This window comes from Acanthaster planci, linkage group LG07 (genome assembly GCF_054643075.1).
Source record: "Acanthaster planci isolate LZ-2023a linkage group LG07, COTS_SCS, whole genome shotgun sequence".
NCBI lineage: Eukaryota > Metazoa > Echinodermata > Asteroidea > Valvatida > Acanthasteridae > Acanthaster > Acanthaster planci.
The window spans coordinates 19,171,484-19,195,679 of NC_141783.1; the positions used below are offsets into that span (position 1 = coordinate 19,171,484).

Consider the following 24,196-nt stretch of genomic DNA (forward strand, 5'->3'; position numbering starts at 1 on the left):
AATTCAAAGGTGTTTTGGCGTATTGTTATGAGTCTTGAGAGTCTTTAATAGATTTTGTGAGATCTGGTTTTCGTTGATTCTTGACTCCACGTCCGTGATAAAGTGACGCTTTGCATCTATTCCGGTTCCAATGCGCTGGTTCTGGCGGTTGCTTAAGCCACCAACAATGACCAGACGTAAGTTTGGATCGAATCGTTTACGTGAGTAAATCCCACGTCTGTGAGTTTGGTTCATTTGTGAGGAATAAAGTCTTGCCACGCCATTTTGACGTTGTCGTCTTGTTCGATCCAACCAGTCATATACTTCAACGTGAAGCCCGATCCTATGGGCTGCCAACCAAAGCGTATCGTGGTACCCTCCAGTCCATACTGTAGACTGGTTTTGAATCGTAGTGTTTCCGGAACGGGGAAATAATTATGAGTGACGTGTTCAGAAAAAACCGGCTATGTCGTAATTGTAAGCGGTTCCGAGACCGTTTGAACAAGGGTCGCGGGTTTGTCTAAAATTTTTGTTAGCATCCACGTTAAACTCGCGGCAAATGTCGGTAAAAGCAGCGTGGTTGTTGTGCGGGTCAAATAGGTCGTTGCCGGGTAGCGGGAACTTGCGCCGTGATATTTTTTTTCGAACGGTGTAATAAACGTGGAAGTTCATCAAAGCCGATACGTAATGGTTGGGATCAATGCAACACGAGGTTGTGGTGCAATATAAAGTAAAATTTATTTGATTTTGATAAAACAGCAGTGGGTCTGTACGGTAGTGATGTACGACTTCTTGCATTTTGTAAGCCGTAGTGATATCGGGAAACCTGGCCCAAAACGAATTGTTTTTGTTGACTACGATAAACATATTGCTATAATTGACCCCCATGCATGGTTTTTAAAAACCGCAAGAATTTTTTTAAAACAGAGTAATAAATAGAAGTATAATTGTACACACTTGTAAAAATAAACAGCAAAAATAAGCAGACATTCAATTACAAAATTACATCAATAATTTAAAAGGTGCTAAAAATATCAAGAAAAAAGTCAAGAAAGTAAGCTCTCACCCTGGGTATTTCAACATTACAAACTCCACCGAAATCGTAAGGCAATCTCAACTCGAAGGAAGGCCTGCTGAAGGGAGACATGAAGGACGCAGGTTAAAGATCAATATGGATATTGTAAAATCAATTTAACTTACAGTGCCGTCGTCAGAATCAGAGGCTGACAGTTAGGTTTTCTTTTGCGACATAATAAGAGATTATATTCGAGCTTACGAGGCAGGAAATCTAGAAGAATGTAGTAACACTATCACCCCCAAAATAAATGATCTCACAGAACAAACATCAAATTTGAATTTATTTTCTAAAGAAAAAGGAATTAAAGGCAATGGAATATCGAATGCTTTTAACTCTTGATAAAAATATCTTATTGTAGAAGCCCGCTGCATAGCCCTGAGGTTTATTCGCGAAGGATTTTTAGCAGAAACACCGACGAAAGAACGAGAACAATAGAAACGCTCAAACGGAACCGCACCCGGAGACGCTCTTTTAGTTGTGGGTTTTAATACCGCGCCACCCATACTTGTCGGAGAAGCTAACTATAGGTGGCGCTGTAGCAAGTTTAGCGAGTACATGTTACTGTTATGTTCATCGTAGTTTGTACATAACGGTACATGTACATGTAGGCCATATGCTGGTTGCGAGATGGCACCGAGGAGGAGAAAACCTGTTTCCTCGGAAACTAACGAGGCAGGTGATTCGAAAAAGAAACACAATCATGCAGACAAGGAAGCAGAATCTAGGTAAAGATGCAACATTGTACCTCTACATGCGTGACATGTAGGGGCCCTTTGGACTGTGTACGTTGGATTCGCTTACAAACGTTGGACATGTTGAACTCATGTTGGAAGTTGGAGCCTTGGATTTCGTGTCATTTGATTTTTCACTTTCAGGTCATGTTCGTTATTAATCACCCTGACATGCCTGATTTAGCATGTTTAGCATTTTATCTATTCCTTGATAAAAGAAAATACTCATTTTCTACGAAGTACGATGTTCGAAATTCTGGATCTAGCTAAATAGGGGCCTACTGCTCACAGTCACATGTGTTAAAGCTAGTGATTTGCATGCAATTTGATCTGTTCCATTTATGGGACGGAATAAAGTAGGTACATGTTTCTTATAAAGACTATTATTAAGACTCTTGCTTTTTCAGGACAGACCCGTTGAATCAGGTGGTGGTGACGATGTAACACAAGTCACATAATACACAAAAAGTTAACTGTGTACCAAAACCCCATGGGTATTGAGTTTGTCAATTACAAAACTCCTCCTTCAGTCAGTCAGTGTGCAACAAACTAAATTATAACAACAATAACCCGTGGCTATCTGCCTAGGATTATACATCTGGCACTGAAGTTGGTAACGCGAGTTAAACGTAAAGCGAGTCACAGCATTTAAAGCAGCGGGGTACCGTGAGTCACAATTTAAACTGCAGTAGTTGCAGTGCTTATTATCTTTTCATCAGTGCCAATTGTTTTCTAAACTTTATCAGGTTTATTGGCATCTGAAATAGAGGGCAGCAGATAATATTGTCATAATTCCATACACCGTTTCCTGTTAGTTTTGCAACGTTCCTCATTTGCATCATGTACATGTACAGTACATGTGGGCTGAAAAACAAAAGATTTACGTCTATCATCATCTATCTGAAATAAAGGTAAGTAAATTTAACTTTCTCACAAAAACATATCAATAGGGGTGAAAAGTATTAAACTTTCCTAAAAGTGAAAGGAAATAATGAGGAAAAATGGGGCACACATTGCACCAATTGTAGAATTTAGACAAATGAAATGCATGGAATTCTATGTAGCATGACCTCTATGGCTATTGCAATGCAAACTATACACAATGTAGCATATACATGTACCGGTGAATTTTTCTCCTGTTTTAGGCTTATTCTTGTCTTTCTGCGTATCAAGTGTCATTTAGAAATACACATGTACATGTACCAGTGTACTGTACTAAGCCTAAAACATGTATAGTCGACAATATTACTTACATGTACCTGTATTGCTGAATGGCGTTGTTGTAAAATGGTTAAGGAGAAATTTTTTCATACATTGTAAACCACACATAAAGTGATTTTAGAGCTGTTGACTGTTTTCCATAACCAAGCAAAAGTGCCTGCAGGGTTACCTTTGATAATTTGTATCCCACAACATTAGACATGTTTACTAGTGCCAAATAATAAAAAAAATCACTGTGATAGCTCGTGAAATGTTCATATTGGTATGTACTTCACATGTAAGATTACAAGGACATGCATTGCACATGTTTGTACTATATTTTAATAATTGGCAAGGTATCATTAATAAATTGCCTTTCATTTTTGTAAAATTACCTGTAAGGAATGTCCCAAAATTTTACTAGAACTGTTCTTTCATTTCAGATATTGCCGATATATGTATGGCTCTCACAGCAGCAGAAAAACAATGAAAAAGACATTAAAAAGTTTGTGAAGCGACTACAGTAAGCAACAGAAAGAGATGAGCAGAAAAAGCTGTGAGCTCAAGAAGGCAATGGAACAAACCTAACAAAAGCTGAACAGAACAGGCTGAAAAATTCACAGTCAACTATCGTGGCCATTACAACTTCTTGTCATGAAGTGTGTTTGATCAACCATATGTGGTAATGTGGCATTTATTCAAAATGACATGTGCCAGTTACTTTTCTTGGGGGGGCACCACATGTCAATTCATCAAAGTAATTCTTTAAGCGGTCATGATATGAAAATGTTATAATTATTAACTTGGCAACTATTTGTCTTCTCATTTAACTGCAAACCTGAAAGCATTGTTGCACTGGTAACTATGTATACACAAACAGAATCAAGCTAATGTGTGAATAATCTACATGTAGGGTAATCTTGAAGTAACGTGAGTCACAGTAACGCGAGTCACATCGATTATTTATGTTTTTTCCTAAACTGGTTGGGAAATGCAAATAATTTTAGGTGACTTAGAAATGGTATTGAGTTGTGAGTTTCTGATAACTATTCATTGTTTTCTCGAATTCATAGTTTGAGGAGAAATTTGATTTAAACCTCAGCCGATTTTACTGCTTTTCTTTTGAGTAACACGAGTCATGCTTAAATTACAATGCAATAAAAGCGTCGTTATCTATTGAAATCAATTTTTGTCTGTGTTATTTTATACCAAGTGTTAGTAAGTACCTACACAAAGTAAGTGGAATTTTTAACTGCTACATTTCAGAACTTTGTGTGGTTATAAAAGTTTCAAAATGAGCTAAAATGTAACACAAGTCGCCAAGGAAATGCCTGGTCTAATTTTAGTGCTGCAGTGCAGCTGTTTTGGTATTTCCGGTTTTTGGTATTTCCAACGGTATACATTGCAGTGGCATTGACTAACTTTGATTTTTTTTCCACATACCTACAAATAGTGGCCTGAGTAGGCACAACTTATGCACACAACCGAGGCCTGGCATAATATTTATGTACTTTACATGTAACATAGGACTACAGCCTACATGTACATGGAACAAAAATATGGGGATGATGGGAGTTAAATGTGTGTACTTTGCCCCATCTGCCAGTTACCCTGCACCATCCTGTGATTTTTTGCTTTGGTTGTGCTAGCCTAGTACCCTGGGAAAACTAAGTTAAAGCCCCAGCCCATCACCAATACCAATAACCTAGTGATGGCATTGTTATGACTTTGAGAACTCAAAGTCACTAACTACATGTGTTTTTGAGCCAGTGTAATTTACATGAAGCAGTAATGCTATGGGGTTTTTAATGGCACATTTGAATTTTTTGGAAAAACTGATGTTTTTACACACCAGTCTCTCGCTTCCACCCAACGATGATTGCATCGTCCATGCTGTTTGTGTTTATCACATTGCGCATGTGTTCGGCTGGCCAATGTCCAAGCTTGCCCCGCATCTTGCTTCGAGCATTTTTGAAAGCGGGGGGATTTCTAAAATCTTATTATCTGCCATAGCTACACAGCGCAGTGCATAGTCACACAGTAAAGGCAGTTGTGCAATGAAAACAAGATGTTGCTCCCTTGGTCCCATGCTCTTAAACCCTTGTTCCACCCTTGTCGCCCCCTTGGTCCCAGGCTCTTAAACCCTTGTTCCACCCTTGTCGCCCCCTTGGTCCCAGGCTCTTAAACCCTTGTTCCTGCCTTATCGCCCCCTTGGTCCCAGGCTCTTAAACCCTTGTTCCTGCCTTATCGCCCCCTTGGTCCCAGGCTCTTAAACCCTTGTTCCACCCTTGTCGCCCCCTTGGTCCCAGGCTCTTAAACCCTTGTTCCTGCCTTATCGCCCCCTTGGTCCCAGGCTCTTAAACCCTTGTTCCTGCCTTATCGCCCCCTTGGTCCCAGGCTCTTAAACCCTTGTTCCTGCCTTATCGCCCCCTTGGTCCCAGGCTCTTAAACCCTTGTTCCACCCTTGTCGCCCCCTTGGTCCCAGGCTCTTAAACCCTTGTTCCACCCTTGTCGCCCCCTTGGTCCCAGGCTCTTAAACCCTTGTTCCACCCTTGTCGCCCCCTTGGTCCCAGGCTCTTAAACCCTTGTTCCACCCTTATCGCCCCCTTGGTCCCAGGCTCTTAAACCCTTGTTCCTGCCTTATCGCCCCCTTGGTCCCAGGCTCTTAAACCCTTGTTCCTGCCTTATCGCCCCCTTGGTCCGATGCTTTGAAACCCTTGTTCCACTCTTGTCGCCCCCTTGGTCCCATGCTCTTAAACCCTTGTTCCACCCTTGTCGCCCCCTTGGTCCCAGGCTCTTAAACCCTTGTTCCTGCCTTATCGCCCCCTTGGTCCCATGCTCTTAAACCCTTGTTCCACCCTTGTCGCCCCCTTGGTCCGATGCTCTGAAACCCTTGTTCCACTCTTGTCGCCCCCTTGGTCCCATGCTCTTAAACCCTTGTTCCACCCTTGTCGCCCCCTTGGTCCCATGCTCTTAAACCCTTGTTCCACCCTTGTCGTCCCCTTGGTCCCATGCTCTTAAACCCTTGTTCCACCCTTGTCGTCCCCTTGGTCCCATGCTCTTAAACCCTCTTTCCACTCTTGTCGCCCCCTTGGTCCCATGCTCTTAAACCCTTGTTCCACCCTTGTCGCCCCCTTGGTCCCATGCTCTTAAACCCTTGTTCCACCCTTGTCGCCCCCTTGGTCCCATGCTCTTAAACCCTTGTTCCACCCTTGTCGTCCCCTTGGTCCCATGCTCTTAAACCCTTGTTCCACCCTTGTCGCCCCCTTGGTCCCATGCTCTGAAACCCTTGTTCCACTCTTGTCGCCCCCTTGGTCCCATGCTCTTAAACCCTTGTTCCACCCTTGTCGCCCCCTTGGTCCCATGCTCTTAAACCCTTGTTCCACCCTTTCTAATAGCTACAGGTACCTTAAGTTTCCACTCAAACACACACAAAATTGATTGGAAATTCGAAAAATGATGTCATTGAAAAACTTTAAACACAATAAATAATATACAGTGTACATTTATAAATAGTTAACACAAAGTTTCGGTGATGAATTCACGGTACTCCTTTGATATGACCGAACATTAAAAGTGTCCTGGAAATCAGGTTACATTTTACAGACATCGATTACAATAAAAATCAATGCCAGATATTGCTAATTAAAACGTCAAACCTCAGGAAGGGGTTATCCAATGAAATGTTGAGGAAATCTGTAAACAGAGGTGGATCTTTTTTCGTCAAAATGTGTAAACGTCCCACCCTTATGCAGAATGTGAAAACTACATGATGCGCACACGCCCAGTGCATAGAACTGACAAAAAATTATGCTTTGTTCATTAGTGAGGAGGAAGTACCACGGCACAGGGTCACCTTCCGGTCCTTGGCTCTTCGATTGTTGGCCATCTTCTTCTTCTTAGGCCTGGCTCACTGGTACTCTGCCAAAGCTGGTCCCCAGACGTTAGCTCAGCAAACAGAAACTGTACACTCCAGACGCTTTAACGTCACATGTTCTTCAGATTTCGCATCCGACCTAAAAAGGTTTAAAGGTAACTAAAGACTGACTTGAAGTTTCAGGTTCAACCATTACAGGTTGTCAAGCCCAGTGCATGTATAATCAGCTGAAGATCTTGACTGTTAAAATACAAAATAAAATAATACATTGCGTCACAGCAACTTTTTACAGGAAAAGAATACCTCTCAGATTCTGACATGGGATTTATTTTTGAAGGACTTGTATTTTACATTTCTTTAATAACTTCTTTGTGTAAACTTGAAAGAGAGTTTAATCTATCACCCAACACTTTACATGGTTGCCTGTGACAGTTTTACACAAGCTGCCCATGGAACTGCTAGTCACAGAAAAACATTGCAGGTGCATGGCACATGTCCTCTGCCAGTATGTTGTTAAATCTGTTGATTAAAAATGTGACGGCATACAGTAGAACCTCGTTAAAAAAGAGCGTTGATAATACAACATTCTGCTTAAAACAAGGACATTTGTAGGCCCAATCCTTTGCTTGTCATTGTATTCATTCCCGATAACACAAGGTTCCTTTTATAATAAGGTACTTGTAATTTGCCAAGTCCAAAGGACTTCTTCACTGTATTTGATAATTGGGACGGCTTTTCCCACAGGATGTGCTCCGACTCAGTGTAGCAGAGTGATAATGGACAGCCTTGTATCAAAGAGTGAAGCCAGACACTTATTAGAGTAAGCAAAGCTTCACAGTCACTAGTAAGCTTTGAGTATCAACACAAGGGTATGAGACTTGAAACTTTGGACAGATCCATAGCTGAGAATGAACCCGTGAACAAGATCTCATCAGAAAGTGAGGGGACTGGACTCAGGAAGCCTGAGCCAGAAGCCTCTGCTAGAAGCTAGCTCAAGGATTGAGAAATGGTCCCCTAGATAGGGTTGGGTGGTCAAATGTATCTAATCTTAGCTTAGTACCTTACTGTTGATGTCAGCAACTGGAGCTAAACGATAGATTCAGGTACCTGTAACCAACTTTGTAAACGAACTTGTAGCAAGTCAGACAAGGAAAAAGAAAGCTTTTATATTTATAAGGAAATCTCTTTAATGAGACCCATGAAGACTGAATAGAATGCTTAGGTATGTATGCATGCATATGTACATGCTGAGGAGCATTTTGAGACAGACACAATTTATTGCATTTTTCACTTTGATACCTTTGCCTTGAATTTGGGAGTGATATTTCTTTTGCTGGTGTCCAGGTATGTACCTTTTTTACTTCAGAAGTACATGGTCCCCATAAGTACATGGTTCACAAACACATATATTTTTATGTATACCACTAGAAATGAGCTTTCATGTCAGTCACTTCTAACCACCCCTAAGGTTTCAGAGCTCAGTAGTAAAGATACCAATTTTGTTGATTGATGTATCGAACTTGTTGATCACTAAGTTTACACTTTTGTTTCAGACTTGCAAAAAATGGACTACAGTTGGGTGGGTCCAATGGAGGGGTGAGTTTTCACTAAGGGAATAAGTATGTGCTTGGTCGGTCTTAAACGAGCATTCAAGACCGGCTTAGGAGAATGGACCCGGCTAATGCCTGAGCTGCAGGCGAGGGTGTTATCAGTGTGCGTTCTCCTGAGTAAGGTCTTAAACGTTAGTTTAGGACTGGCCAAGCACATATTTATTCCCATTCATACATGTAAATACCGGTACCTTTTTATTCAGAGAGTCAGAAGTCAACATACTGTATGATGGATTTCTGACAATTTGTTTCTGAAACTTTATTTTCATTTGTCATTGCTCATCCTACAGATAGCTTTGTCCAGTGGTCGACCTCCATTACTTGGAAATGTATATGACCAAAAGTGTCAACAATTTGTTTCACATTTAAAAAACTAATTTATCTGCAACTATAAGGATGATTTTCACCACTGAATCACCTTAATGTCCTTGTGTATGTGTATCAAATGCTTAAAATGTCAGTCCTCATTCATAAACACCTGGGACAGTTTTTCTATTCCTGTTGGTCAAAATTGTGTTAAACATTTGATAATTCCCGCTGCGTAAATCACACTGGCACATACAGTGTAGATACCAGACAGAATTGGGTCAGACTGGTCAGGAGTCTGTATGCACGCGATGCGCCATACACGCCAAGTTCATTGAAGGGGTTTCAGTTGGCAAACTTTCAAACGTAATATACCACACAATGGACGGGGGTGTTCAAAGTTATGGAGGTCAACCACTGGACAAGGCTATTTGTAGGAGTTAGTTGTTTCCAAAGCTGAACAGCTAAAGTGGATATTTGGACGTCCATCCAGTTGATCGAATATTTGCACCAAAGAAGAAACCAAAAATATGCACTTGGTACGGCAGGCTACCATGTTGAGTTTCATAACAGTGGTCCAATTCCTCAAAAAGGAGGGAGGCTGCGAGTCCAATTGATGTTGGGCCTAATTGGTGATTTGTTCCCCTATTGCCACTGAGATCACACACCATAAAAAAGATAAAAAGAGAGGATTAAGAGGAACAGTAATTTTCCTGCCTTTGGCACATGCATCAGTTGCCAGTAAGTTCATTCAGAACACCTTGAAATATTTTGGAATACAGTTTTGTGACATAATAATTGAATTTCCCCCCTTTCATTTACATGTATTTTCACCTGTGCATATTCAGTTTAAAAAATGCATTAGAATATTCATCAATTGATAGGCTTTGTCATTATGGGTCATTTGGTTACTGCACAGTGTCAGATGTTGGAGGAATTAGGCATCGTCCTGAACAGAAGTCCCTTGGGATTCTGGGTATTAACCTCTTTATCTCCTCTGCAGGCATCCATTCTTGATCTCCACTCCGGTGCTCTTTCTAAAGGCGATTCATTTATAAATATATACAAGTAAGTGTGAGAAATCTTTCTGCATAGTGAAATTGATTCTGTTACAGAAATTTACATTACATTTCAGGATGTTAAATGGCTGGCATCTAAGGTAAGTCTTAATGTGACAGCGTGTGAAAATTCAAGGTATCAGAAAATAAAAATTGAATGGAAAATTGCAGGTCGTAAATTGACTTCATAAATGGCACACCAGAGTACATATAGGTCTGTGGAATCCATGGGTCAGGCCTGTTTGTTTCACTTGGATTGGGATCTCGATCGGTGATCCTAAAGCTGGTTTGCACCATCCATCAGATGAATTTTGGTGTCTGTATACCAACGACAGATCACTGATTTGTGATCCAGATCTATGCAATACAAACACTGCCTCTGTCAGAGTTTAATGTGCACTTTGTTTTGATCTGCTTCCATTCTTACACCCCTGCACATATGATCATGTACATTGGTGATCTGGCACCCACAAAATCCTCAGTAGTATTAAATCACTAGTTGAAATGAAGCTGTTTTGTCATTTTGATGGCATCAAGAAAAGTTAAGGAAACTAAATGTTCAACTTGTTCTACTTATTGTCGAATGTGTACATCTGGGGTATTAGCCTTTGTGATAAGGGTGTACATTTAAAATCCTAACTGCCATTGCTTTTCTGTGCTTGTTCAATCAAAATATCTTCTCTACCTCAGTGGGTTTTTTTACAGAGAAGTGGTAGCCAAGAACTGGCTGAAACGGTAGTTAAATACTTTCATTCCACTGGTAGTTTTAAGTGTAGTTAACATTCAATTACAACTGTATGTCTTAATTTTTATGTTTATCCAGATATTTAGAAAAAAGTGAACTAGGCAGCGTCTTTCATGAAGGAGACTTTCAGCTCTACAGGTGAGACGATGCACAGATCGTGCATTTGTTTGCATTTGTCCTGCATGTTTGTTGTCGTTTTTGAGTTATTTTCGTGCTACCAAGTATTTCTCTGTGGTACAGAGTTGTCCAGTGGGATAATTGTATGAGCTGTAAATTTTGCCCCAAAGCCAAACATAGGTCGTGTTGGAAAGTTAGAAATTCAGTCAAATCTAGGATTTCAACACCATGTATTGGTTGGAGTGGTCATTAACAAGATTGTGTCAACACTTACCTTCCAAGATCTTTCAAAATCCACAGGATATTGTGGGATTTTGCATGATGGAAAAAGAAAGAGCCTAGCTATTTAGCTTTAGAAATTTGCCCATTGAAAGGTGAAGTATGTACCAGTAGTTTATGTACATGTATGTACGTGAATGTATCACTGGTATTTACAATACAGGTAGGTATCCAAATAAATTCCTTCATCTGATTGGTTGGTCCTTGATCGTGAGTCATGGAATTTTTCCTAGTGTACGGGATGGCCATGCTACGAAATAAGTGTCATTTCTGTGTAAAATAGAAGTTCTGTATATTCCTTAGTAAAGAACACCCAACTGCATGGATCACTCTATTAGATGCATTATATGCAGCTTGTCATGCAAAGTGGCAGAAAATGAACACCAAACATTTGTTCTTGTAACAGATGACATTTCTGAACTTGAAGTTGATGCAGGAGATTGTGAGGATTTTAGAATTTATTTAGCTGATGTACATGTTGGGATGTTTTTCGGGATTATTCCACCAAAGACACAGAAAATGAAAATAATTTCATTTTGTGACAAATGGTCTTTGCTGAGCACTAACATTTTCACAGTGTGCTTACCCCTGGAATGTTCTCAAAGTCAATAGGTTTGAAAGGCCATTTTGTCACTTTGTTTGTCCACAGCACCGTAGCCAAGAAGATCAAGCTAGCAATAGCCAAAGAATTCCGTATCCAGCCCAGCAAGCTCTACCTAACCCATCCCACATTCTTTTCACGGATGACCAACAAACCAGCTAAGACCATACACGACGAATATTGGCATGTCCATGTGGACAAGGTACCAGTACATTTTGCTTGCTTGACTATTAGATTGTAGATTAGCATTAGAAACCCAGGACTTGAGTACAGTGTTGTAGTGGAGGCTGTGACAAGTCAAGTCCACTGCTAGTCCATCCCAAGTCCTCGAGTCTTTAACCGAGACACAACCTATTCAAATGACTGTGAGAAAAGCATTCCTTTGTCATTGTTCACCCTGTTACTTGGCCTTGTCAATAATGAAACAATTACAAATTGAAAAACTCTATATGAAAAATTTACACTTTGGAATTACCTTCTCTGAATTTCCAGCCATATGCAGCCTGTTTTGACAATGCTCGGTTTATATCTTCCATGTAAATACACTGAAATATTATTCAAAAGAAGTTGTGTGAAGGTCTCGAACCAATATCACACATGGGTTTGCATGAGTTTGGACCCAGTAGAGATTACAGAATTATCTTGAAGAGACAGAAAGGTAATCTTCCTTGAATGACGCTTTAGCATGAACTTTGTACATGTGTAAAAACTCACTTTCAGTTTAGGAGACTTCTTGACATTGCATGATTTGTAACTTTCATCAATTGACCTCCGTCATGGCAGCCGTCTTGCTTTTTAACCATTCAAAGCAATGTAACCAAACTGAGGCTGGAGGAAAGAGCATCTGTTCCCTTCTATCAATATGTGAAGTTGTATTACCAATGCCAATGGGTATACAGGAAACAAGACAAACATGGCAGCATCAGGATAAAGTTCTATAGGTGCACATGGACCAGCGAAGTGGAGGCTTAGACTTTAAGATTTTATTTCCGCCTCAGCTTTTAAAAGTATATGGAACAGCACTTGGAATAAGAACCAAATTTAAACTGGAGAAAAGTGTATGTGGGCAAATAGTGAAGTGTAAGGCACTGTCCAAATCAACTTTCGGCAGCAGGTAGTGATAGACAGGTCCTTGGAGTCCATCACAATCCTTTGGTACATTTTTTTCACAAGTCCACTTCCAAGACTAGTCAGAAGACAAGTCACAAGACCAGTCATAAGACCAGTCACAAGACAAGTCACAAGACCAGTCATAAGACCAGTCACAAGACCAGTCACAAGACCAGTCATAAGACCAGTCATAAGACCAGTCACAAGACAAGTCATAAGACCAGTCACAAGACAAGTCACAAGACCAGTCATAAGACCAGTCACAAGACCAGTCACAAGTGTTAACAGGATGAGCAATGACAAAAGAGTGCATCTGTTACAGATAATTTGAGCAGCTTGCGGCTTGGCTTCAGACGTGATGGCCTTTGATGGACTTGCACGGCTTGCAATAGACTCAGTAAGTCCTGAATGCGCTCCACTTGCCCGTATTGTTAGTTTGCACAGCGCCCTTGTTAGTCCATAGGCAGAGTACTACTGGGGCTAACAACACTATACCTAGAGAAAGGTTTAGGACATTTGGTTGATCCCTTGTTTTTGCCCCACTAGGAGACCTATGATACCTTTGACTACACGTCTTTGCTCTACCTCGCTGATTATGGGAAGGATTTTGAAGGTGGCCGTTTCATCTTCACCGACAAGGGCACCAACATGACAGTGGAACCTAAACTAGGTAGGCACAGTGTTAACAAAAACAATGTGCACTTGTTGTGCACTTTGTTTTGTTGTGCACTTGTTCATGGAATTCATTGGTTAACATGATAAATAGGGCATGCAAAACTGTATACGTGGTGAAAAATCTATTGACTTTTAGTCTGGTTCCCAATCGTCTTCCTGTCCTCCTTTTTGCCTTTAAGTTTCATTTTCCAGAGTTCCTGGAATGGAGATTTTTCATTTGATCCTTAAATCTGACAGTTCAGAGTCAAAGATGGAGCGGGAGACTAATTTGTGCAGCCTTAATTTAAAAAATGGTCAGGACTTCCCTCCCCCCCACTAGAACATAATCAGCCGATTACCCGGTGACTTCCTTGGTATACATACACATTGGTGTCTAAATATATAGCATATTTACCGTGCACTTGAATCAGCATGTTCACTTTGCATTGAGTTCATTTTTCATATTGTGGCTTTGCTTCAATCTTTTGTCTTTTGTCTTCATCTGATTGTTGGTTGCCAGCTTCAGAGGTTCTGCCTCAAAATGAATCGCTTTTCCTTAAACGGGACAGGTGTGCACTCATAGTCACTGTGATCATCTTGCCTGTAAAAACTGCAGGCACTCACACTGCAATTGTTTTCCTTTTCTTGTAGGGAGGTTGTCTTTCTTCACCTCAGGCTCAGAGAACACTCACTTTGTGGAGCGCGTCACCAAAGGAACCCGGTACGCCATTACGGTGTCTTTCACGTGTGACAAGGCGAAAGCCATTGAACATCCAAAACTCCGCAAGTCATGAATTACGAATAGCTTTCCAACAATAAACATCACATTATGGCATTGTTCCCAGCATGTGCTGATACATTTACATGAAGGAACATGGCCCCCCTCTAGTTGTTTTTAGAACATGCCTTACAAATAAAAAAGACAAGTTGGTGAGCTTCAGTGCAAACAGATCAACACATACCATCCAACCATTTAATTGGAACTGTTCTGATTTTTTTTAATCGGAAAGTTCCGATTCCCCGTTAAGGAATAGATGGATAAATAAATGAATAAGTAAAAAGCCCTAGCAAAAGAGAGTGCTATCTGTGGGAAAAATAGTGTGCTCTTTGCTATATCAGAATTGCAGTTGATGGGGGGGGCGTAGGGGTGCACCCCCCACTTGCATATCCTGATGTGATCACGATTATGTACATGTATATGTCCAACATGTAGTCAGCCCCCCTCAGTAAAGCGTGAAACCCCCTGCTCGGCCCCCCCACGCTCAGATCCCTGGCTATGGACTCATATAATGGGTCTTCTGATATCTGACTTTTCACTGTTGACAGGTACATGTATCATGATATCTATGGATCTTTCTCTCCGTGTGTCACAGTTGTAGATTTTACCTGCCACTGCTAGGTAGACAAGCTAGTCATCAGTACAAATGAAAAAAATTAACGAGGCATTGCAGAGTTACATAAAAGTTTGAAGCAAATACTTGTATGTCCATGCACTCGTACATTGTGCTGGTTCATCCATATTACATAAGCTGTTCGAACCAAAGTTACAGACAGTAGACCACCCGTGGGTTGTATTTTATGTGAATGGTACCTGAAGTTTGAATAAATTTGAAGTCCCTGACAAAACGTTTGCAAAAATTACTTAAGATAAGGAAATAAGGTGTTGCAGATGAGTAACATAGACACTACATGTTATACACAGTGGATGTGTCAGGTAAATGCTCTACCAATTCAGTGAGCGTAAAACTCTGAAATACTTGTATGTTTTTTCATTGCCTTCGATAAGTAGAAGTGAAAATAGTTTTCATTGCTAAATTCCCATTTGAGAGGTAGAGGAAGTAGTTGTTCATAAAACTTATGCATTAAAACCAATTTGTCGGTGGTGGAATTCGGGATTTGGCTTGGTTTCTGCTTTGTCGGGGTAGAGAGGTCAGAGGTCAAGACCTTATTTGGGAACGATTGCTGTCGAACTCAACCAGTTGCAATTTTGTTCCGGGGGAAGACTTGAGAAATTGGTGACAAGTTGATGCTGAACTAGGTGTGCCAATCCATTGTCTGCTCAGTTCGGAAGGAATTGCCAAACGTCAAGTTCTGAAAAGTTACTTGTGTGAGGTTTTACAGAAATCGCATTAAAAAGTGCCTTTTGAAAGCCAATTGTGTTTACAGTCAAACTAAGCAGAAAGCAAATTCACATTGCACACTTTTCTATTTAGTGGTTTATTGTTGAAATATAAATATATGTATGTACATTTTGTTTCAGTTTTTGCAAATAATGTAAATATTTGATTCAAAGTGTATATTTCAAAACGAACAGTACCGGTAGTCGGTAATACTGATACCTAAATTGAGAGAAAAACGTAACTGTAGACACAGTATGTGTGTTACACATCAGTGACCGTCTCAATTGTTTCATAACTCTATGGCATTGATATTGTAGCGCTGGCGGGTCCGGCCGGTGGGGGCGCCAGCTCGGACGCGCATGGAGTTGGTTGGCTGCCTCCGCTGGTTGCCAACGGCCCGCGGTTTTCCTGCCTCGCGCCTGCGCAGTCCCTGCCGGGAGGCGCCATGTTTAGAGCTTGTCTGAAAAACACATTGTAGTTGACGCTACAGAAATAAAACAGAGATTTTCTTGATCAGAATAGCGATCTGTTGCTGTGTGTGTCTATACTAGCGTCGGACCCCAATCCGTAGGACACGCTACAACTGGTGGCAGCAGCGAGACGCTGGATAGCTGTAAAAAAACAGGTAAACTCTTCGCCTTTTCGGTGTCATGGAATGGGTGGATGATTTGGGTCGGGTGCCGGACTCGCTAGACAGCGGTAGCACAGGCCAGCGCGGGGCCCAGTGGTCGGGGGCCCAAACTGCGAAGGCGACGTGGAACTCACCTGGGTTGGCGGGCGAGCTGGAGTCGTTCCTCGCGGGGAATCTAGAACAGTTATCCAGGAGCGGGAGGCGGAAATTCGAGGGTATCGAGTGCGCAGCGTGGGGGGATCTTTAGGGTTAGGTCCCGTGGAGAATGCAGCCAAGTCTGCGCAGTCCCCGGGCGACTTCCCCCCTCCCAAAGTCGATGGGCGAGAAAGGTGCGGTTCCGTTTGAAGCACGACCATTTCGCCCCGATCGCTGGGGAGGGGGCAGGGCATCGCCAGGCGACATCCTCCCAACCCCTCACTAGTACACCCATCGCCGGCGTCCGTGGGGCGCCGTCTGGTGGCGGGGACGCACTGGGAGAGGCGTTCCAGTCGGAGCGCCCTCGGGGTGGGTCTGCGGCTGGGGGGTCCTGGCGGGGGCCGGTTGGAAGTTCATTCACGTCATGTGGTAGCGTCGGGGCGCCTTCTCGCGGTACCGTCGTGGCCGAGAGAATGTTCCTCTCAGAGCACGGCCGGGCGGCTGCCGCGGGGTTGGAGCCTTTGTGCGAGGTACTAGCTGAAGCTTGTAGTACTAGCCATAGTATGGGGCGCCCTCTTGCGGCGCCACGGTGGCTCAGGAAGCGTTCCTCTCTGAGCGTGGGGGCCCCGATGCGAATTAATGAGAGCTAGAGGACCCGTGACAGGGTTCAGGGCGCCCTCACGCGCTGGGGACGTGGCTGGTGTGGCGTACCGCCTGGAGCGCTACGAAGCCGCGGCCACGGTCGTTGGAAGGGGGAATCGAGACGGGCAAGCTGGAGTTTGTGAGATAAATAGTAAGATTGAGGCGGATCCCCACTCGGGGATCCGCACGTGTCTGTGCGAGGCGGATCCCCCTCGGATCCACGCTCAAACTCATAAGACGGATCGCCGTTTGGGGGTCCGCACGCGTCTGTGTGAGGCGGATCCCTCTCAGATCTACGCACGGACGCATGGGGCGGATCTCCACTCAGGCATCCACACGCATCTATTATGAGGCGGGTCCCCCTCGGATTAGCGCTCAAACTCATGGGGGATCCACACGCGCCTGTGTGAGGCGGGTCCCCATCCGGGGATCCGCGCGCGCCTTGTCGAGGCGGGTCCCCCTTGGATCCGTGCGCGGGCGTGCGAGGCGGATCCCCCTCGGATTTACGCGCAGACACACGAGGCGGATCCCCAACCAGGGATCTGCACACGCCTGGTTGAGACGGACCCCCCCCCCCAGATCCGCACACAGACATACGAAGCAGATCCCCGAGTGGGGGGAGCCGGATCAGAAGGATCGAAAACCGGTGCTACTTCCGGACCGGTATGATGGAAGCTCGTCCTGGGCGGATTATATTACGCACTTCGAGAGTGTGGCCACCGTCAATAGATGGAACGAGGCAGAGAAGGCGGGATACTTGGCCTCCCATCTGCGGGGACTGGCCCAGGAGGCATTCACCGACTTATCGCCGGAGGCCCGGATGGACTACGTGAGCGTCCTGGAACACTTCGAGCGGCGGTTTGGAGTTGCTTAACAGGTGCAGCTCCATCGACCTCAACTTTCCATGCGGGTGCGCGGTCGGGGAGAGTCCCTAGAGGAACTGGGGAGGTCCATCCGACGGTTAGTCCTCCAGAGTTACCCCACCTTGCCCACACAGGCGCGTGAAGATCTGGCGGTGGAGGCCTTCTGGAACGCCCTGGGGGACGAACAATTGCAGTGCCATGTCTTTGCCAGGAAAGCCACGACCCTGGCGGAGGCAATTACCCTGGCCACTGAGATGGAGGCCTTTTTGGAGTCCCAGGCCCATCAGCGGAAGGGTCGGATCGGGGCCAAGGGGGTTTGGGTGGTCGAGGAACCCTCCACAGGTACGCCGGGCAAGGCAGGGGTGGCGGGTGGAGATTCACCATCGCCAGGCGCCTCCTCGCGGGTCCAGTGCTACGGGTGCCGCAAGTATGGACATTTCCGCGGGGATTGCCCGCGCGGAAAGGGGAAGGGCGGCGCCGTCCGGGGCCGGCTGCTGGCGGAGCCAATCTTGACGGCGCCGCCTGAGCCGGCCCCTGCGCCGCGTCCGTTGGCGGCAGAAACAAGGCTAGCGGCCCGACACAGGGAGACGCCTGTGGCGCCGGCGAACCGGGCCAACTACGCCACCGGCAAGCTGGACGGCAAGACAGTGCGGGTGCTACTCGACACTGGGGTGGCCGTAAGTCTCGTGTCGGCCAGGGTCCACTACGCACTTACAGGCACCAACCAACAAACCCAGATTGCAGCCAGCTGGACTGACTCTGCGGATGGCTGATGGTAGCCCGATGTGAGCGTACGGAGTCGCCGACTTCAAAATCCAGCTGGGGACCAATGTACCCTACACACCTACACCGTGGTGGACATCGAACCTGACGTCATTGTAGGAATAAACTTCCTGGCTGAACACCGCTGCGAGTGGAGGTGGAGCGACAACCCACTTGTGGTTGACGGCAAGCTGGTTCCCCTGGAGGGGCCGAGCTGCAAGCCGGTGGTGGCACGGGTCCAAGTGGCCGAGAGCGTGATAATTCCCGCCGGGCACAAGGCGGTCGTGACTGGGAAAGTCTGCGGAAATCGTGCCCGCGGAGTGGGGATGGTGTACCCCAGCCTGGCGGCCACTGACCATTGCCAGGTGGCAGCTGCGACGGGCCTCGTGGATGCCAATCAGGGGGCCTTGCCGGTGCAAGTATTCAACCCGACGGGAGACCCGGTTACAGTCTATAAGGGGAGTCGTCTGGCCATGTTCGCGCCGGTGGAAGAAGGCGCGGTGATCGACCCCGAGGACAGTTCTCAACAGGTGGTTTCAGAGCCCTGCCCCACGGAAGGTTCCTTTGGAACCCCGAGGGCGGCCCGGCAGGCCACGGTTGCCAGGGAGGCTCTTCTTGGAGCTCGGGCGATAGTGTGCCCGCCCACCTGCAGGACCTCCTGGACCGGGGAGCGGCCCATCTGGACGGCAAGGAACGTGAACGGCTGGCGAGCTGCTGGTAGAGTTCCAGGGTGCCTTCACTGGGCCGGACGGCAGGCTCGGCCAAACCAACTGGGTCCACCACCCAATCAACACAGGGACGACGCCACCCATCCGGCAACCTCCCCGGCGGCTTCCGATCCACAAGCGGTTGGAGGCCCAGAGTCAGGTGGACCAGATGCTGGCGGATGGGGTAATCGAACCGTTGCACAATCCGTGGTCTTCACCGGTGGTCCTGGTGCGGAAGAAGGACGGGTCTGTCCGCTTCTGTGTGGACTACCGGCGGGTCAATGCAGCCACCCTGAAGGATGCCTACCCCATCCCTCAGATAGAGGATAATTTAGACGCACTCGAGGTAGCCAGGTGGTTCAGCACCCTGGACTTGGCAAGCGGGTACTGGCAGGTCCGCATGGCAGAGATTGACAAGGAGAAGTCGGCTTTCAGGACACAGAGCGGCCTCTACAGTTACCGTGGTGCCCTTCGGGCTATGTAACGCTCTGGCCACCTTCGAGCGTCTGATGGAGCGCGTCCTGCGGGGTCTCCAGTGGCAGTGGCCGTCGTCTACCTGGATGACGTGATAGTATGGGGGCGGACCTTTGACGAGCACTATCAGAGGCTGGCCACGGTACTGGGGCGGTTCCAGACCGCCGGACTCAAACTGAAACCCAAGTAATGTGACTTTTTTAAGACGGAGGTGTCCTTCCTGGGCCACTTGGTGTCGGCGGAGGGGGTGCGGACGGACCCCGCTAAGGTCGCAGTGATCCGTGGTTGGCCAAGGCCGACAAACGTGACGCAGGTCCGGAGTTTCCTGGGCCTGGCGTCATAATATTGGCGGTTTATACCGAGATCGCCTGGCCCCTCCATGCTTTGACCAACAAGAGCCAGAAACAGTTTGTGTGGACCGATGCCTGCCAGACGGCGTTTGAACACCTGCAGGATGCCCTAGCTACGGCGCCTGTGTTGTGATATCCGGACCCAGGGAGGCGCTACATCTTGGATACCGATGCCAGAAACTGCAAGATCGGGGCCGTTCTCTCCCAGGAGGGGGAGCACGGAGAGCGGGTAGTGGCTTATGGGAGTCGGGTCCTGACCAAGGCGGAGAGGAACTATTGCACGACCCGGAAGGAGCTCCTGGTGGTCGTGCACTTCGTGCACTTTTTTTAAGCACTACCTGTTGGGGAAACGCTTCTTGTTGAGAACAGACCACGGCTCGCTGCGCTGGCTCTTTAATTTCAAAGAGCCAGAGGGGCAGACAGCCAGATGGCTGCAGAGGATGGGGTGCTACGAGTTCGACATAGAACACCGAGCGGGGCGGAAACACATCAACGCCGACGCCGTCTCCCGGATACCCTGTGGCCAGTGCGGGCATTCCCAAGAGGTTGACCAAGAATGTTACACGGGGCTGGCTGGCTCCGGCTTATTTGGATCCCCGTCGGCTCTGCGGCTGGAAGTGGCCAGAACCGAAATGCGAGTGAACTGTTCAAAGACAGAGTTAAGTCCCTTGTCGAGCCCTCGTAGGGCGCAAAATCTGGTGAGACCGGTGAATCCAATCCTCCTTGCAAGCCCGGGCGATATATTCCGAGAGAAGGAGGAAGGCTGAACATCGGATGCCGAAGTGAGAAGCCAAATCTAGGCGATGGAGAACTGAGTCGAAGTTGGCCCTGTCCTTATCCTAGAGGGTGTTGCAGTTATCGGAATCAGACGAGATCTTGTTTCTGGCAGCGCCAGGGATATCCGGCCTGACAGGAAGCCAGAGAAATCCTCTGGGGGGAACGGTAGTAAGACATAGCCCTTGGTTGCGCGCCAGCGCTTAGCCTTCGCCAAAGCGTTCATCAGCTCTACGCCGGAGCGATCTTGGGGAAGCTCCGGGAAGACAGGCTCAGCCAACTCGAGGCGTGAAGACTGACGCTTGAACGAAGTGTGTCCTTGCTCTGCAGGCGTAGGATTTGACGACGGAAGTCCAAGAACGTGGATCAAGTCACGTTCAAGAAGGCGAAGGCGGACCTCGATTTGAGTCAGGCCAGCAATAGATTCAATGTCGTTATCCTCGGAAAAGAGTAATTGGAGGCCCGCGGAGGGGAGAGCCGAGCCGCGCTCTGAACGGAGAGAGGCACCATGATCGAGGACATGATCCGGAGCCAGGGCCCGTTGGGGGAGCGGTTCAGGCTGGACAACAGAAACCACTTCAGCCTCCGATAACGCCCCTTGCGAGGGAGGAGGGACGGCTAGGAGGGGATCCGGGTCAGGTTCCGGGTGAAGGCCTCCGAGAGAGACTGAAGGGTCGCCATACATGGTGGTGGATCCAGATCGGAGCGGCGTTTCTTCTTAGCCTTGGACGAGAAGAAGCCGAGGAAGATGAACTTGGCCTTGCGCTTTTTAGTCTTTACCGGTGCGGGGGAGCCGAAGGCAGGGACGGGTGGAGGTACAGCCGGGCGAAGGACCCCCTAATGGTCGGTTGTATCCTGCGAGGAGCGTCCCAGGTAGGGATCGGTGGCCTCATGACGACAGTCTATCGGCAGACCAGAGCTACGGGTGGGATGTGGCAGAAGCGGTGGAGCCCGTTGCCCGCTTGGAGGGAGTTGAATTGCCCGGCTTCCGAACATGCGCCGCCCGACGAGCAGAAGCCGGTGAGGGGGCAGACGGCGGACCGTCGCCACACGCCCCATCGGTCAGTAGAGTCGCTCGGGGATGTGGTAGGTAGCGACGCCCGGTACCTGCAGCTTAGAGAAAAGAACAGCCCATTATTCTCTAGCCAGCCGTGATCAAGGGTATTGTTGCGTCATAGCTCACTCAACCCGATCTGTAGATATGTGGAAAGGGCGTCGATGACCCAGGGTAGTGTTGTGGCCAAGCACGCTCAGCCCAGTTGGTAGATGTACAAAGCAGTCATCAGTGATTATGGACATGGTTACGGTACCGCTCGCTCAGCCCGATCAATTCCAGTAATGGTCATCAGAGATCAGGGTATTGTTGCGGCACAGCTCACCCAACCCGATCATGTAGATAAAGGTCCGGGGTAGTGTTGTGGCATAGCTCGCTCAACCCGATCATGTAGATAAAAGTCCGGGGTAGTGTTGCGGCATAGCTCGCTCAACCCCGTCCCATTCATTCCACTGGGTCTCTCTCCGTCAAGGCTGTTAATCTTGGATAACGCAAAACCACACCATAAGGGAGCGGGCAGCCCGTCCAGCCCCGCTCCACGGCTAGACCCATAAAGCGTAGGGCCGTTATTATTCGAACGCACGCACCACATAAAGAACAAAGGGCTGCCCAGCCCTGTTCAACGGCCATACACCCAAACAATGTAGACGGTGCACAGAAAAAAGGGGCAGAAAAGAAAAACAAAATACAAGCTACGAAATACAAGAATAAGCACTCTTACCAATAGATAAGAAATCACTCTTTATTTGTTAACAGGAATGAAGTCAATTCACAAACGCGGAAGGCACGGAAATGCCATAAAAGACACATCCGTAACCGACAGGCGCTGACAACAGAAGGACGAACATAGCGGCGGGATCGCAGTGTATTGTGGAAGGTCAAAAGGCAAAATGAATAATCAAGTCTTTTCAGCGAAATGTAATAGGCACACGGGAAATTAGCATATGTAGGTATGTGAACGCAGGAGCCTGTCTGGTTTAAATAGGCAGTGTGTACCGCTTACCCCACTTTGGCGCCCAGTTAGGCCTACCAATGCATTTAAACCTGAAAGAGCCGATGTAACGGTCTCATCTATCTGGCGTGCTCGGAATTCCGGAAGAACGCGTCGGATCGGATGAATAAGCACGTTGCCGAAACGTGCTCACTTATCTGGCGCGCTGATTTTTCCACTTGCGTACACGTGCGCCGTGGTCCCGCACCGAGCGTGGTGGTATAGGCATACAAAGAAATATGCAGACGCGACTGGGAGATCGGGGAATTACTGTTTTGACTTTGCCGCTTTCGCGCGAGCCTTTGAGCGGTGCATTCATTTTACATACATGGCGAACCATAAATGCTGACGTACGAGAGGTATCAAGGTCAATTGATGGTACATGCACATACGCAACCTCGTTCTCATTGGTACGATATTGCGGCGCCACACGATGCTTCCCAACATGCCCTGAGCGATCTTAATTCGAACGCACAGGCAGCCCATGTAGTCGAGGTTGTTAGGAACTCAGAACACCCACAAAAGTGAAGGAAACGGGACTTAATACTGCGCATGGATTCGGGCGCTAGTTCGGGTCGATCGACAGTGTTCGGTTAATGCCCGGAAGTCTGAGCATGCCGGATAAAAGAGACCGTTACACCGGGTTAGCTTGGCCCATCTCACAGCCTGGTAAATGTATTTGATTCCGCCCCCGTTGCTTGGCATACAGTTGAACTTGACACAGTTACGGGTCATTTATATCTATTTTATAAAAATGATTTATTTTCGATGTATATTTTGTCCAACTTTTTGCAAATAATCTTAATATTTATAATTGACTCAACATGTATACTTGGAAATTAATATTAATCGGTTATAATATCTGAAACGACAGTCCCAGGGTGGCATGATTTACTGGACATGGTGGCATGCATGTACCGATGATTATAGCCTTTAACCCTAACAGCCCTGAATCCTCCAATTTTAATATGATTTTACACACACCCTAGGGAGTTAGGGTTAACGATGTGTGCTTCGCAATGATGTGACACGTGTAGATGCATAGGTTATGGAAAGGCTACGGAATTAGGAGCTTAAACATTCCTTTGAAACGCCTGCAGTCAACGTAAACATGTAGGCCGAAAGGATTGAGCTGAACTGCAATATTTTCTCTACTTCTAAAATACTGCCTATTTTGGACTTCGAGCATGCTCAGAACGCACGCTTGTTCAAACTGGGAAAAAAGAACCAGTATATGTTTGCCGCCACCAAGCTTCTCAAAGTGTCTTATTTCTTCTTACAACATTAAAAGCACTCAAAGAAGAGAGATGCGCCGAGTTAAAGATTTTATTTATTTGTCTGAACATTT

General features: G+C 46.4%; 1 protein-coding gene across 1 annotated transcript; it reads left to right on the forward strand.

Moving 5' to 3' along the window:
- Nucleotides 1–1,610: 1,610 nt before the first annotated feature.
- LOC110976187 (2-oxoglutarate and iron-dependent oxygenase domain-containing protein 3-like) lies at nucleotides 1,611–15,984 on the forward strand. Its single transcript, XM_022229267.2, has 9 exons — nucleotides 1,611–1,782; nucleotides 6,815–7,020; nucleotides 7,610–7,685; nucleotides 8,419–8,461; nucleotides 9,785–9,849; nucleotides 10,663–10,722; nucleotides 11,630–11,783; nucleotides 13,238–13,361; nucleotides 13,997–15,984. The coding sequence occupies exons 1-9, from the start codon at nucleotides 1,685–1,687 to the stop codon at nucleotides 14,137–14,139; spliced, it is 969 nt and encodes a 322-aa protein (XP_022084959.2). The 5' UTR covers nucleotides 1,611–1,684; the 3' UTR covers nucleotides 14,140–15,984.
- Nucleotides 15,985–24,196: the final 8,212 nt, after the last annotated feature.

Bases quoted from the DNA above. Each gene is read 5' to 3' on its own strand.
- LOC110976187 (XM_022229267.2), top strand. From the start codon at position 1,685: ATGGCACCGAGGAGGAGAAAACCTGTTTCCTCGGAAACTAACGAGGCA. The intron at 10,723-11,629 runs GTGAGACGATGC...GTTTGTCCACAG, and splicing joins GGAGACTTTCAGCTCTACAG to CACCGTAGCCAAGAAGATCA. The intron at 11,784-13,237 runs GTACCAGTACAT...TTGCCCCACTAG, and splicing joins GGCATGTCCATGTGGACAAG to GAGACCTATGATACCTTTGA.